This window comes from Nycticebus coucang, chromosome 17, assembly GCF_027406575.1.
Source record: "Nycticebus coucang isolate mNycCou1 chromosome 17, mNycCou1.pri, whole genome shotgun sequence".
Taxonomy (NCBI): Eukaryota; Metazoa; Chordata; class Mammalia; order Primates; family Lorisidae; genus Nycticebus; species Nycticebus coucang.
Genome location: NC_069796.1, coordinates 45044138 through 45059901, shown reverse-complemented (window position 1 = coordinate 45059901; position 15764 = coordinate 45044138). Strand labels below are relative to the sequence as shown.

The following is a 15764-nucleotide window of genomic DNA, read 5'->3' as shown; positions in this document are numbered from 1 at the left end:
CTGAGAATGCTCAGAGGAGAGTGCAGCCTGCCACCCAGGCAGCCCCCCAACTGATCTGAATGGGTATAACAGGAAGCAGGAATCAATAGCTCTTTATGACTTTGTTGCCAGAGGATGGCTCTTTGGCCCGTGCAAGTACAAATAAAGTCCAAACTGATCCTGCTCAAGGAGGAAAGGAGACAGCTTAAAAGGATGATGGGAAAGTGGTTTGCTAAAATTTCCTAAGACTTTCGGGTTCCCAAAAAGCTGATAGAAACAGAAAAGTAGGAGAAGCAGTTTTCCATTTCCTTCCCCATTTCTTTCCATTTAGAACCTTATTTCTTTTCTATCCAGGGACTCCTGCTGATTTAACAGGGTAGTTTTCTCTCTGGGGAAATTTTCATGATGATCATAGCCCCATTCATCGGGGGTGCAGCAGTGGTGGTGTGGAAGAGTCACATCCTACAAGAGAAGTTTGTGGGAGTCTGACCCATAGCCCCACATGGACTCCAAAGGCGGAGTCTTTTTTTTTTTTGTAGAGACAGTCTCACTTTACCACCCTCCGTAGAGTGCCATGATGTCAAGGACTCACAGCAGCCTCTAGCTCTTGGGCTTCCGCGATTCTCTTGCCTCAGCCTCCCGAGCAGCTGGGACTACAGGCGCCCGCTACAACGCCTGGCTATTTTTTGGTTGCAGTTCAGCCGGGGCTGGGTTTGAACCTGCCACCCTCGGCATATGGGGCTGGAGCGCTACTCACTGAGCCACCCACAGGCGCCACCCAAAGGCGGAGTCTTGATCTGTGGCTCCAGAGACTGAGTATCCTGGAGGAGCACCAGCTTTCAGGCAGGCAGCCACAATTGGGCTCAGAACTAAGCTTCTCTGAGCAAATTTGCTCATGTGCTCCACTCCGCGCAACAGCAAGGAAGAGCCCTGGGAGGATCCAGGCGGCTGCGTTACACTCAGCAGGGGAGGCGGGCATGCGCACAAAATCTGTGGTGACTAGGATGCATTTTGTGTCTCACCACGTCTGGAGTTATACTGTCTTCACTATACGCACTGAACATGGGCAGGTCATTTCATTTTGTCATTAATGAATTTCTGCCCTCCAACATGGAGGCAACCTGTGTTAGACGAACCCTGCCTCTCTTCCCTGTGCCCTGGTTGTGCTGGCGCTCAGGCTGTCCACCTGTCAGTCTCACAGGTGTGCCTACTTTTTTCTTCTTCTTTTTTTTTCTGTTTTGGCCGGGGCTGGTTTTGAACCCGCCAGCGCCCTACTCCTTTGAGCCACAGGTGCCGCCCTGTGTAGCTACTTTGATCTGCACCTCCGTCTTGGCGTTGGTGCTGGGAGAATGTCCCGCCAAGACTAAAGGCAAGGATATTTGAGATTACGGCATCTGGATCTCAAGAGAGCAGTGGTGGTTTGTTTGCTCTTTTAACTACATTTATTGTGATGTAGCATTTCTGAGAACAAGCACAGGGCAGGGAAGTAATAAAGAAGTAACTGCCAGGGGAAGGCTGGCTGCCATAGTCATCTGACCTTCCAGTTTGGACTAAATGATGCAGAAAAACCCTAAATTCTAAGATCCACTGACATTTTAATAGGCGCCCGGAAATCGTATGGATGGTAGGAGGCGTGGCTTCTCTTATGGTTGGTGTTGTGCAGCGCAGGGGAGCAGCTCTCACTGGTGCTGGGTCCACAGGCCAGAGGTTTTAGGATTAGGCAGGTGACAATAATTCTTTGTTACTGAGTGTTCAGCAAACAAGTCTATTTGAAGTAGAAAACCCTGATGTCTGTAGGATGGCTTTTGCATCCCATCTTAAGTGAGGTGTTACACAGTTGGCAGCCATAGACTGGAGCCTGATTGCCTGGGTTTCTTTCCAACCCCCCACTAGTAACATACTAGTAATAGTATTTACTTTGCATTGTTGTAGTGAAATCTAAACATTAGTTCATATACAATATAAGTAAAGCACATAAAAGAGTATCTGGTACACAGCAGGGGCTCTATAATTGCTGGCTCAAAATTATTATTATAAATTAAAAGACATGTCGAAGGCTATTTATTGTGATGCTTCTTCTTAATTATCTCCAAGAATGAAAAATCCTAGGGGTGGAAACAGATCATTAGACAGCGGCTCACTGCCATACTCTTAAGTAGAGTTTTTTTTTTGTCCTGAAAAACTGTCTCAGTTTCCTAGGTTGAGTTCTTAAAATCTTACATTCTAATCTATAAAAGGATAAAAATAGATAGTAGTGAGGATAATAAAAGCTTAGTGTTTATATGGTTATTTTGAGAAGGGCATGATTGTTTCCACTGTACAGATGAGAATGCTGAGACTCACAGAGGTGAAGTGACTTGTCCAAAGTCACATGGCAAGTTGCGCTTTAGATATGACTCAGATGCTACTATTCTATAGCCTGAGCTCTTACCTGCTGTGCCAGAGGAAGGTGGAGGGAAGTAGCAGGAGGAGAGAGAGGGAGAGAGGAGGGACCTGGGGAGGAAGAGAGGGACTCACAACTAGTAATAAGCATTTTCTGAATAAGTGGGCGCAGAAATTCAGAAAGCATATCTAATGAGGACAGACGAAATGACATTTCAGTCTATACAATTCCAAACAACCATTTTGACTGTTTTTTTTTTTTTTTTTTTTTTTTAATGACAGGTTGCTTTTTGCTAGCTGCACTGTCACGGCTTTAAAGAGCTGTATGGGCCAGTCCCTCTGGAAGGTGGCTCTGAAGACCTGCAGTGCTGGAACGCGAGTGCCTAAGCCAAGCCCCCTGCTTTGGAGACAGGGACAGGATGGAGGACAGGAGAGCAACTCCAGGGCATCTGTCCTAAGCTCATCCTTCCTATGAAGGTTCCTTCTTATCAGGAAAAAAGAGGATTCATCTATTCTCCAATTGTTCTTTCAACAAGTACTGTATGATCAAAAATGTTTGATAAATGAATGAAGGTTAATTGAATGTCCCCCATGGAGAGCTTTGTGGACATGCCGGGCTCGGGCCTGCTCTCCACCATGCTGTACATCTGGTTCCTTCTTATTCTTCACGTTTCCATTCAAATGTCGCCCCCTAAGAGAAACCTTTCCTGGCCCCTCTACCGAATACAGCTTATGCCTCTCAGCTATTCTATCACTTTGTTTCCTTCATGACGTCCGTCCTACAGAAATCCCTGTTTACCATTTACTTCCTTTCACAAATGTAGGGACCTTATCTGTAATTGTTCACTGCTATATCCCAGCTGCATGGATAGTAGATGCTCGATCAGTATTTGTTGAATAAAAAATGAATAAATGAATGAGGTGACATTGATTTTGCCCAGGAAGAACACATTCTGTAACTTTAAATGGAGACGGAGTGAGAGAGATATTGGCCCGGAGCCTTAGGTCATAATGGCAGGTCCAGCAGGGGTTTAATTAATCAGGCACATGCATTTTCTGAATTACAAAGTGTGCCAGGGACATTTAATTTCTGTTAATTGGCACCAAGGAGGAGGGGTTGCTACTGAAATTGCCAGCCAGCTGGCAGCATGTCTCTGGTCAGTGTCAGACCTATTCATACATCAGAATGGACATTTCAAAAGTGAAATGTCCCCATGGAGGCAGCACCCACATGCTTGCTTGTTGGCTGCATTTTGGGACACAGACAGCCCCCAGTCTTTAATCTTCAACAGATGAGGTGGTGAGACAGTGGAGACAACCAGAAGAGAAAAGACTGATGAGGGTTATAGCATAAAATGCATTTTAAAACAAATGTCATGTTGCCTGAACTCTGGGCACCATGTACTAGCTTATCTGAAAGGAAAGAGAGCAAAGAAGCCAAGACTTGTAAACTTGCAGAGCTGGTCCACCATTTGTAGCTAACGTTGGACAAGTGATTTGTTTTCTGAGCTTCAGTTGTTTGATCTATAAATAAGGAACAATTAACACGTAACTCATGCGGGGAGGATTAAATGAGAAATGAATGTAAATAATGCGAGCAGCAGCTAACATCACAGTGTTTCTATATGCTGGCACTGTGCCGCTGACTTGATGTGCATTATTTCATTTAATCCCCATCAAGACACTCAAGGGAAGCACAATTAATACTTGAATTTTGAAGCCAGGGAACTACAGGTTGGAGGAGTTAAATGACTTGCACACAGTGACACAGGTGCCATTGATTTTACCCAGGAAGAACACATTCTGTAACTTTAAATGGCGATGGAGTGACAGAGACATTGGCCTGGAGCCCTCAGGTCATAATGGCACAGCCACACGGAGTGGGTGTTTGAATCCAGGTCACCTGACTACGCGGGTTTTTAATAACCCCCTAGCAGACCCTCTAAGGCAGTGGTTCTCAACCTTCCTAACACTGCGACCCTTTATACAGATCCTCATGTTCCTATGCAATGAAAGTAATGTTATGGTTGGGGGTCACCACGACATGAGGAACTGTATTAAAGGGTCGCAGCATTAGGAAGGTTGAGAGCCCTGCTCTAAGGCCTGGGCCCAGTATGTGGCACTTGGCACAGGTCTAATGAATGGTGCTGGTAAGATTCTGTTCTTATGCTCATCACTCCTCCTGCTCAGCTTGCTTTCCAGCCCGCGTCATGCCTGCCAACCCCTTCCAACCACTACCACTCCTGGGGTCCTTCTGAGCACAGCATCTGCCTGCTCATTTCACTTGACCCTCCCAACGTCCGTAGGACATGCCCATAGGGTTCCCACTTTTCAGATGAGTAAAGAAAGGCTTACAGAGGTTGGTTAACTTGGTCCTAGGTCACACTGCTGAGAAATGGTGGAATCAAGATTTAAACCCAGGGACATGTGGCTCTAGAGCCCAGGCACTCTCCTTTCCACATGACAAGATTTTTCCATGCTGCCTATCTCCCAGAACCTTTTCTCCTCCACGAAGCTCTCTTGATAACTTCTGTCTGGTAGTGCCTAGGTTATTGTAGTACTCTGTTCTTGAACTATGCCTGCATATCCATAATTGGTATTAACCACACGTGTTGAACACTTTGAGGTACCCAATACCATGTTCAGAGCTGAATATGTGAGATCTTGTTTAATCCCGTGGGAATCCTAGGAGGTAGATGTGCTGATCCCCATTTTACACACGAGAAAAACCAAAGTCTAGGGACATGGAACTTTTCCAGTTTTGTTAGTTATTTGCCAAAGGAAAAGTAAAGGTGGGTCACAACCCCAGGTGATCCGGTCCTAAGTCTCATCATCCTAGCGATTACATCGTATTGCTTCTCCAGATTGTGTAACGTTCCAGTGGATTGGGAACATAGCTGGTATAGTGACCCCCAAATCTTGGTCGACTGATGCGCTAAGTCCTCTGTTGGAGGCCCCCATAACAAAGAAAACCCAAGCTCTCAAACTTGCCAACATCTAAAAACAACTTAAGCTTAAAAAAAGAACTCAGCCTATAAATAGAATGTTGCAGAAGAGAATATTTGGAAATGTGGTTCTGATATCTAAAATTAGCCTTCCCTTCAAAGCAGTATCACCCTTTCTGACTGCCTGACTGTTCTGTTCCTTGTCATGGAAGCTGGTGCTATCTCTCTCCAGCTGGGACTGACATGTCCTCTTCATGCAATGCAGTCCTTCTTGACAGAGATATAAAACATCTCCCAAGAAACCAGGGAGAAGGTGATAGGGGTGTGGGGGGCAGTGAGAGGGGGATGAGCAGGAATTCCCAGTGTTGCTCTTTGAAGGCATTATTTATTTGAATCCTTCATTGCTTCTCTAGGCCTGTTGTAGCTGCCTCCTGTGTTTTGATTCGAGATTGCTTTTTGTTTATTTGTGAGGTTCTCCTTCATGTAAACGGTTTTCACAGTCCTCTGGGATGGTCAGGGTGTCATTGTTTTCATGGGAAGGTCATTAGGATGATGCTGGCCACCAGGACACGTGTGACCAGCAGCAGGGAAACCTTGGCATTGCCAGAGCCTCTCATCAAGTCTGTCGAGCTCGCTAGCACTGATTTTATAGCATTAAGGAAACTGCATATGATGCACAAAGTGGCCTCTGCAAATGCCTTTGCCTTTCTCTCTCTCTCGGGCCTTGGCTGGCATCCTTTTAGTCCTTACAAGGCTGTAGTTCTTGTCCATCCAGCAGTGACACTATTTGCATAATTAGCTTGCATCTGTGGGTGTGCATCTACCCCCAAAGCAATTGCATTTGAACTTCGGATGAACACCAGCATGGAACGCTGGAAGATGTCAGCTCTCTGAGCCCTCTTGTCCCCACTGAGGACACGAAAGTGGAGGTCACTTTGGAAATCATGTCACCCTTTCTTGTGGGACTCCACTCTGTGTCATTTAGAACGAGAACAGGCAAAACCAGAAATAATCTCGCAGAGAGAGCAATCTGGGGAGTGCAAAATTATCCATGTGTTTTGATGTCAGGGATCCAGGACCACATTTCAAGCTTTGGTTCTTTTTCAAGTTGCTTGGCTGTGTCTGGCAGCTCTTGCAGCAGGGTAGGTTTGGATTTCTCTGGGCAGAACGCTCTCAGTTCACATCCCTCCCACCCCTGCTTCTTAGACAGTAAGACCTTACCTTGTAGATTTTCTCGGAGAGAGTTTGGCTGAGTTGGACTTTGCTCTGTCTCCTTCCTATCCTGGTGATCTCGGCAGCACTCCCATCTGTCCATCCTCACCAATCTCAGCCATGTTGACAGTTACCATTGAAGAAAAGGGAGGCGGTGATTTTTTTTTTTTTTTGTAGAGACAGAGTTTCACTCTGTTGCCCTCGGTAGAGTGCTGTGGCGTCACACAGCTCAGAGCAACCTCCAACTCTTGGGCTTAGGCGATTCTCTTGCCTCAGCCTCCCGAGTAGCAGGGAGGCAGTGATTTAAGATTAAGGTTTAAGCCTTACACTGCTGGATTCCAGCCCTTGTTGCTTTGGACAGGTCATGTGACCTCTGAGCCTTAATTACAGCAGTGCTTCTGTCACTGAGCGGGGTAGAACTAGATGACACAATGCGTATCAAGTTGTGGCATAACTAGGTGCTCAGTAATGAAGGCAATCATTGCTGTAAGAGAAGTTAGAGATGCTATTTTTGTTTTAATTAAGTTTCCACTCCACTTCAAGGGAATTTTGTGACTTTAAGCAAGGAAATGAAACATTCTGTGTCTCAGTTTTCTGATCTGTAGTCTGGGGGTAAAAGTAGCGTTTCCCTCCCTTCTCACAAGGTTCTTATGAGACTTCACCAGCGGCAGGAGCAGCAGCAAGATCTCCTGTCAGTTTCAGATTCAAAGGAGCTGCTTTTGGTTTCTGTGTTTGGCTACTCAGAGGTGGCAGGCAAGGTCCAAAGGAGAGCTGCCTAGAAAGCCCTATATTCAAATAATTTGGGCCGCAGCCCTACAACCTTTACCCCTTATTCAGAAGCAGCAAGTTTTCCCAAAACAGCTATAATTGGAAAAACTCTTGTAAAAAAAAAAAATCCCTCCAAACTATAACCTTTCACAATTAGACATGCTGGGTGCATCAAAATCTCAGTCCCCAGCAATGAATCAAAGGCTTAGAATCCCAGTGACAGAGCCAGATGGGAACTCAGACATGCAGGCGGAATGTCTATGGCCTCAGGTTGCAATAGTTGCTCTGACTAGTGTTTACCAAATATCTCTCTGGGCTGCATGAATTCCATACGGTACACGTGTGGGAGAATTACAAGGAGAAAAAAATCAACGTGGAATTCAGGGTCGTGGTTGTTAGGGAAGTTGGAGGGGAGGGGAAGAGATTGGGATTGAGAGAGGTGCACGGTGGACGTCAGCAGTATTGACAGTTACTATTTTTATAAAAACTGGGTGGCAGGTATATGGTTATTTGTTTTATGATCTCATATAAATATATATGTATCTATATTTCATGTGTATGAAACATTCAATAATAAAAAGGAGAGAAAAGTAGAAAAGAACCCTTAAATCCAGAAAAAATGAATCAGAAACCCTCTATCAGGGCTGTGTCTATTTTTACCTATCCCGTTATCTATCTTGTTAATGTTTTTATCGCCACTGCCTCTCACAGTGCCGGGTCCAGAGTGGGTGGTGGATAGCTGTTACTGAGTGGGTAAAGGGATGAAGGGACAGGCGAGTCTGGGAGGCCCCTCCGTCCTCCCCACCCTCTTGACTCGGATCCCCCCTCTGCTGCATTCTATCTGTCAAAGGGCAGATCCGTGGGTAGGGGGCCTCCTGGGAGCATTTTGCTTCTGCTCTGGGCTAGGACATGATACTACAGCCTGGGAAACGGACCGTGTGATCATCTAACATTGCCCTATTTCAAGCAAAATGTCCTTGCATGACATTCCTGATGACACCAACCTGCTTCAAGGATCTCTGGAGTTACCTTTTCTGGTTTGGTGCTGCCTGCCAAACACAGTCCCTAAGTGACTGTCCTTCATGGTTACCTGAGAAGTTGCTGGAATAGAGTGCTAACACTCTCTTTCTTAGCTAAAGGGAGAACTGAGGCCTTTTCTCTCAAGACGTAAATAAGAGAAGCATTGGCGGCAGCAGCTGCAGAACCCAGCCACTGTCCTGTGCCAGCTTGCTGAGCACGTGGGCCCAGCTGGAGAGATTTAATAGGCCTTGGCCATTCTGTCCACCACAGCTGTTCACTTCTGGGAAAGGAATCCAGAGGATGTGTGGCTGCCTGGGTGGTCAGCAGCAGGACGGAGGATGAGGATGGATGTCTGCTCTTCTCATTGAAACAGATAACTTCTGTGCCTGCCACATTGGTGCTGGAGGAGCTGGGAAGCACTGGGTGTTACTTACATCTGTGAAAGTGTTAGCTGAAAAAGGCAGACTGGTCAGCATGGAACTGCCCTCCCTCCCATCAGCTCCTTTCCTAGGCCAAGATGAAGAGAAGGTGATTGTCAAGGGCTGGCCAGTGGCCTGGATGGAGCTGGAAAGAGTGCTGGGCTTGTTAGCAGTGCTCTTGGTCTCTGAGTGACCTCTATTAGTCCTACACTGTGTTAGAGGTTAACAGTCAAGATGTTCTGCCACTAGTATGCCATAGGCAGGAGCCAGTTGGAACGAGCAGGGCTTTATTGCTGGTGGTCTCAGCTATACCTGGCCTGAGCCCTTTAGGGCTGGGTGGAAGAGTGTTGGGAGCTCAGAGTGTCCACTGTTCACCTATCAGTACAAACCTGTTTTCAGTATTATGATGGCGAGGGTGGTAATACTGAATGTCAGCTCTGCTATATGTTATGCAAACATGGGATAGATCCTCACATGCCTCAGAATCACTTGGGAGACTGGTTAAAAACACAGACGCCCAGACCCCACCTCAGAACTACTGAATAAGACTGTCAAGGGCCCAGGTTAGGCTCACTCACCGTGCTCTTGAGACCCGAGTGCCCTGAGTCCACTGCTCTCTAAGGATACAGTGCCAGTGTTTGAGGGAAGGGGTTTGTGCAGACTTGAGAGATGGATGGAGTCTAGCACAGGGCCTCTAGGAGGCTGTCCCCGACCCAGGTGCAGGCCGTGTGGGTGAGTGATGCAGGCTGGTGGGGCACAGTACATTTGAGGGTGCCTGGAGCCTGAGCGCCCCCCAGATTGTTGCTGCTCAGGAATGAAGTCAGGACCAGGTTGGACAGACCTTCTGATTTCTCAGGAGACATTGGAAGTCATTGAGCCACATATCGAGTCCTACAGCCACCAAGTTACCAGTGGGGGCCACTGCCTTACACTCTTCCTGCTCTAGGAGCCCTGTCCATGGATGGGTGAGGGGTGGGGGAGGTGAGGCTGGTCCCACATGAGGAGGGAAGGAGACAAGGCCTAAGTGAGTGGTCTGAGTGCTCTTTAATGAGACCAGGTCCTCAAGTACGGTCCTCAGAGTGTATACTCAGCTGGCCATGACACACCTCCACCTCTTAGAGGTCCCTGACATCCCCCAATCAAATCCCTACCCCTAGCACATTTGGTAGCATCAAGGTTCCAGGGTCTCACCCTAGGGTAAGGGGTACCTTGTCTAGGGACTATCTTTATCTTAGCTAAGGGGTAGAACTCCCACAGATGGAATTTCAGACTTGATGTGCTGGGGTGCAACCTGGGACCTCTGGAATGTTCCATGAAGGAACAGATTCATCTAGGTGCAAAAGAACTTGGACCAATTGCTACATTTATGGCCAACCTTCTCCCTCTGCTTGGGATGCCCTTTTCTCTCACCTCTTTGTCTGACTTTTACTTGTCCTTCAGCACTTGGCTTAGCCTGTACTGTGACCTCTGAGACTAGACTGTCTCTTTTCAGAACCATGTCGTGTCCCATGGTGCTGGGTATGCCCTTGTGTAAGAATTTCTGTCCTGGAATTTCAATGGTCCATTTCTTTTTTTTTTTTTTTTTTTTTTTGTAGAGACAGAGTCTTACTTTAAGGCCCTCGGTAGTGTGCCATGGCATCACACAGCTCACAGCAACCTCCAACTCCTGGGCTTAAGCGATTCTCTTGCCTCAGCCTCCCGAGTAGCTGGGACTACAGGTGCCCGTCACAACACCTGGCTATTTTTTTGTTGTAGTTCAGCCAGGGCCAGGTTTGAACCGGCCACCCTCGGTATATGGGGCAGGCGGCTTACTGACTGGGCCACAGGCATGGCCCTCAATGGCCCATTTCTTAGAAACACCCAAGTCCAACACTTGTTAGGTGTTCACTGTGGCCCAGCATTAAGTCACTCCGCACGTTATCTCAGTTAATCCTCACGATAGCCCGGTGATGCTGGCCCTACATCTTACTATTCCTATTTAAGAAAAACGTGGCTCTGCTGGGAGGTTAAGGGACTTGAAAGTGGCCAATGAGGATTTGAACACAGTTCATGTGCAGCAGAGCCTGCTGGGCTCTTTTGTGTCTATAACCAAAATTGCATCATGCATTTGTAGCCAAATTGCACTACGCTGCCTCCTGGCCACCAGAGTGAGCGTCTTGGCGTCAAAGAAGGTGTTCCAGTTTGTACGGCAAGTCCCAAGATGGACTCTGAGGTCAGCGGCTTGAGTCTGCACCCTTGCTCTGCCACTCTCTGAGGTTAACCTTCGAGCCTCAGTTTCCTTGCCTTTGAAATGGGGATAATCACACCTGCCCTGCAGGATTGTAGTAGAAATTACAGGAGAGGATGTGTCTACCATCCTCGTGGCCATGCCTAGTACACAGTCAATGCGAGAAGCATGTTGGTGGGATAAATGAGTTGGAGCTGTCAGTGAAGTCAACTTTTTTTTACTCAGAAACATCCCCTTCCCCTTTTAAACCCTTCCCAAACTCTGCAAAGATGGGATTTGGTTTGGGAGGAAGTGGGTTTGAAGCTGGGCATAGGTGAAAGGCTGGACGGAGTGGGGGTGGCCAGTCTTGAGTGTTTACATTTCTGAGAGAGGTTATCCCATAAAGACAGTAGACAATGGGAAAAACATTCATTTCATTCAGAAGGCCTGATTCTGTCTCCATTATACCCAAGCAACCTACTTGTCAGCCACAAACGTTACAATTAACCTGGTAGGGTATGGTGGCTCACACCTGTAATCCTAGCCCTCTGGGAGGCCAAGGCGGGTGGATTGCTTGAGCTCAGAAGTTCAGAGCCAGCCTGAGCCAGAGTGGGACCTCATCTCTAAAAACAGCCGGGCGTTGTGACGGGTGCCTGTGGTCTCAGTACTGGGGAGGCTGAGGCAAGAGGATTACTCAAGCCCAAGAGTTTGAGGTTGTTGTGAGCTATGATGCCACAGCACTCTACCCAGGGTGACAGAGTGAGACTCTGTTTACCTCCCCAAAAGTTATAATTAACTGGATTCGTTGCTGCTGAGACACAGACTATATGTTTGGTTGGCTGGTCATGCCATTATCTCTGCCACTTGGGTGTACAGTAGACTGCTGGGCCATGGCTAAACTCTTCAGAGCACTTTGTGGGTAAAGATGAGGTATGGGTACTCATATTTTGCAGGTACTTACATTCTGACGCATCGTAAGATGCTTCCCTGTTCTAGGGACTTTCTCCCATTTCTCCATCTGGAGTATCGGATTTGGTTCAGTGAGGCATGGAGATGGGGATGTTGATTTTGGGGAACACATGCGGGTCAACAGCTCCCAGAAACACTGAAACAACATGCTACTGTGTTGGCTCTACTGCCCCAAAGTTCTGACACAAGGCCAGTATTCCATGGCAGGATTATGGCTTTGTTCTGTTTCATTAAGGTCTGGAAAAGCCTGTGGACCATTCCACTTGCCAAGTGTGTGGGTGGGTATGTAAAGACAATCATTTGAATCCCAGGTAAGACTCTGTCTCTGCCACCCGCCCCCCTTTTTATGGCACCCAGCCTTAGTACCAAATAGTATTTATCTCATGCAATAAATGTTAAATCACAACAGTTAAGCTTAATGAGAACTAACGGGCTGTTGTACAGCATTGCCTCGTCTTCCTGGGGTGCCTCCTCGCCCCTGTTTACCGCGTTCTGCCTGGATGCTCCTGTGCACGTCAGCCCTGTCTTAGTGGGGTCACCTAGTTTTGCCCCCTTCTCCACTGCAGACTCTGTCCTTGTTTCCCCACCTGTCAGGAATGTCAAGCTTGTTGCCTTTTATCTCCTTCCCTGATACTCTTAATCTCTCCCTCTTACTCTCATGCTCCCTTCTCTCCCCAATATGTTCATCATTTTCCCTCTTTCTTCCTCTCTGTTCCCCCTTTCCTTGCCAACCTTCTTTGTACAGTCCCTTTTAGGGCAGCTTTCCTAGAGGAAGCGCCTCGCCCCAGCCTTGGATTCCCATTGACACGGTTGCCTTACGGAAGAAACAACTCAGCTGCTCTGTTTGAGAGGAAACCAGGGACAGTCGAGACTGTGGCAGTGCAAACAATGCACATCCAAACGCCAACCCCGTACAAGGCTGCTTTTAAGCACATTGTATTTTGGGGGGGAAAATCAGGCTACAAAGCCAGGGTCAATCAATTGCTTTCTGCTCCTCTATTGTGTAGGATTATGTGTAAGAAAACAGATGAAGAAGGAGAAGAACAGATCAAGAAGATTATCACATGTTCAATGCCTCCCTTAACATCTGATAATCTTTTGATCTTTGGTAGTCAGCTTTCTCTCTGACCTTGTTTGTGGCAAACTCGGGGAGCTGACTTCCTCTAGTGTCAGTGGGTCTCAGAATGTTTGACATATCCATCTCACACTCCTCCCAGAAATTCTCCCTCTGCAGCCAGGATTATGACTTTACAAAGGGAAAAAATACGGCAGCTGCTAGTGGCCAGTGCACAGTCCCCAGAAGATGGCAGAAGCTGAGGTTACGGTAAAGAAGCAATGCCAAAAAGCCCACTTTTGTCACAGCCCTGCTGGAGCCCCTTTTAGGACACCACAGACATTCTACACAGAACATGGGGAGTGAGGGCCACGTATTGCATGCCGGGGAACAAAGTGGACCCAACAGTCCCCCACGCCTGGGTCTGAGTACTGGGCGTTGCTGCAGAAAATCATTATGTTGGGAAGGACACTCGATCTATCCTCCCACCCAGGGCAGGGATGCCTGCTTCCACCTTTTTTTTCCCTAGAGGCAAAATGGGAAGAACAGGGACATATGCTCAAGTTCTCAAAGCATGGCAGGATGCCCTTAGTGGAGGCAAACTATATTTAAATAGAATTCACCTCTTTGGGATCTAGGAAAATCCATCTGTAGATTCATTTGCTGGGAAACAAGGTCTGCGTAGCTGAGGCAGTGGGTACCACAGTCGTGGCCTTGCCCAAAGCTGACTTTCTCCGGAAGTCTGTCTGCTGTCCAGAATGGCAGCCACTTCGATGGGCAAATAGGATGGTCATCTCTGGGCCCAAGAAGGACGCTTCATGCTGGGACCCCTTGGGGGTCGCTGGCTGTTCAGGCTTTCCGGAGGCGAGATTGGAGCCGTAATGTTTGGTGGGAGGAGGGCTGTAGTTTTGAAATCTCACAGTTTTTACTTGCTGCAAGAAGAAGGAGAGCAAAGGAACACGCGTGAAGTGGGAGACGTGTGTTTTTCCCCTGTGACTTGGTCTGTGGTGTTTTCCCATACTTCTCTGCACTTGAAATGCCTCCCTTATGTGTTCATTTAGCAAATGTGTCTAAAATATACAATGCACCATGCACCCTGTTAGGTGCTATGAATCCAACAGTGAACAAAACCATCCTGACAAACAATTATAACAAGTGCTATGCTGGGGGAAGTATGAGATGCTGAGAATGCAGAGGAGTATCTAGCTCCAACTGGAAGGAGGCAAACAGGGAAGTCTTCCTAGAGGCAGAGATGTTCAAACTGAGAACTAGCTCGGTGCAGTGGCTCATGCCTGAAATCCCAGCACTTTGGGAAGCTGAGGTGGGAGGATCACTTGAGGCTAGGAGTTTGAGGCCAGCTTGGGCAACATAGCAAGATACTATCTCTAAAAAAAAATCAAAAAGTTAGTGCAGGTCTACAAGACAGGGTGGCAAATGCCTGTAGTCCCAGCTACTAAGGAGGATCACTTGAGCCAGGAGTTCAAGGTTGCAGGGAGCTGTGATGGATCCACTGCACTCCAGCTTGGGGGACAGATAGAAACCTTGTCTTAAATAAATAAATAATATAAAAACTGAAGGAGAATTAGGAATTATCTGGGAGAAATAGGGCAGACAACCCCCTGTGTAAAGGGGCTGAGGTAAGAGGATAGAATTCCTTTGAGAAAACAAAAATTTACCTTCTGTCTCTTCCCTGCCTACCAACAAGGCCTGTCTCCAGGCCTACCTCCTTCTTGAGGCTACTCCTAATAATTCCATTCAGAGGTCTTCTTAGAACAGAGTCCACAAACTGGAAACCTGCTGACTGATTATACCCTGCAGAATGTTTGAGGGTTTAATGGACTTGGCCACACATAAAAATTGGGAGACTGTACATAAACATTTCATATTTCTCTTTAAAAAATCAAAGATCTGTCATGCTGGCCCTATGGCCCATTCTGGCAACCCCTGGCTGGAACTGAGAAGCAGTCCCCTTTTATATGAGATGCATGGCCTCCAATTTGTACCAAGTCAGCCTGTTATGCATCTGCCAGGTACCCATCTGCACAGCGTTTCTTTGGCCAATCCCTGTCTTAAGGCTTAATGAAGTGTTTTGCGGTACTGCTTAGGAATGACTTCTTGTTCCCAAAAAATTCAATCCAAGTGTCCCCTACTGAGAATCCAAATTTTTTCACACTTTTTCAGTCCCTAACCATATCTGGCTAAGGTCTGAGCACTCACTAAATACTTATAGTTTGAGAGTTGTATTTAATAGCTAGGAGTAATGGGTCACTGGGGCCTCAGAAGACTTTGAATTACTTGAGTACTATAATTCAAAATAAGAACTCTCAACATTTATATAGTCAACACTAACTTTTTCTGAATGCTTTTCCTGTTTTTTTTTTTTTTTTTTTTTTTTGAGACAAGAGTTTCAAGCTGTCACCCTGGGTAGAGTGCCATGGCATCATCATAGCTCACAGCAACCTCCAACTCTTGGGCTCAAACGATCTTCTTGCCTCAGTTTTTTGTATTTTTAGTAGAGACAGGGTCTTGCTCTTGCTCAGGCTGGTCTCGAACCAGTGAGCTCAAGCAATCCACCCACCTCGGCTTCCTGGAGTGCTAGGATTATAAGTGTGAGCCACTATGCCTGGCCTGAATGCTTTTCCCTATAAGCATATAACTTAGTATTAAAAGCATAAGTTTTTGTATCAGATCTGAATTTTACTCCAGACGTATGTCAGCTGTGTTGCACTGAGTAATGTTCTTTAATTCCCTAACCTTCATTTCCTCATATTTAAATGAGGATGAAACTAATGCTTATTTCAGAGGGTTGC

At 46.8% G+C, this 15764-nt stretch overlaps 2 protein-coding genes across 7 annotated transcripts in view; one reads left to right on the top strand and one right to left on the bottom strand.

Annotated features, from left to right (window-relative positions):
• The window catches only part of LARS1 (leucyl-tRNA synthetase 1), a 124458-nt gene extending 120574 nt beyond the window's left edge, over positions 1–3884 (top strand). Inside the window, exon 33 of the mRNA XM_053565939.1 lies at positions 2644–3884. Coding sequence (XP_053421914.1) covers positions 2644–2658 — 15 coding nt within the window. The 3' untranslated portion in view covers positions 2659–3884. The remainder of the gene's footprint in view (positions 1–2643) is intronic.
• Positions 1–15764, bottom strand: part of SH3RF2 (SH3 domain containing ring finger 2) — a 149216-nt gene that overhangs the window by 5657 nt on the left and 127795 nt on the right. For 5 of the 6 annotated variants that reach the window (XM_053565942.1, XM_053565941.1, XM_053565943.1 and 2 more), the window contains one exon: positions 13545–13886. In XM_053565942.1, the coding sequence (XP_053421917.1) occupies positions 13611–13886 (276 nt within the window). In that variant the 3' untranslated portion in view covers positions 13545–13610. Of the gene's footprint in view, positions 1–13544; positions 13887–15764 lie in introns of those variants that run through there. The other variant, XM_053565944.1, reaches the window with a different exon arrangement.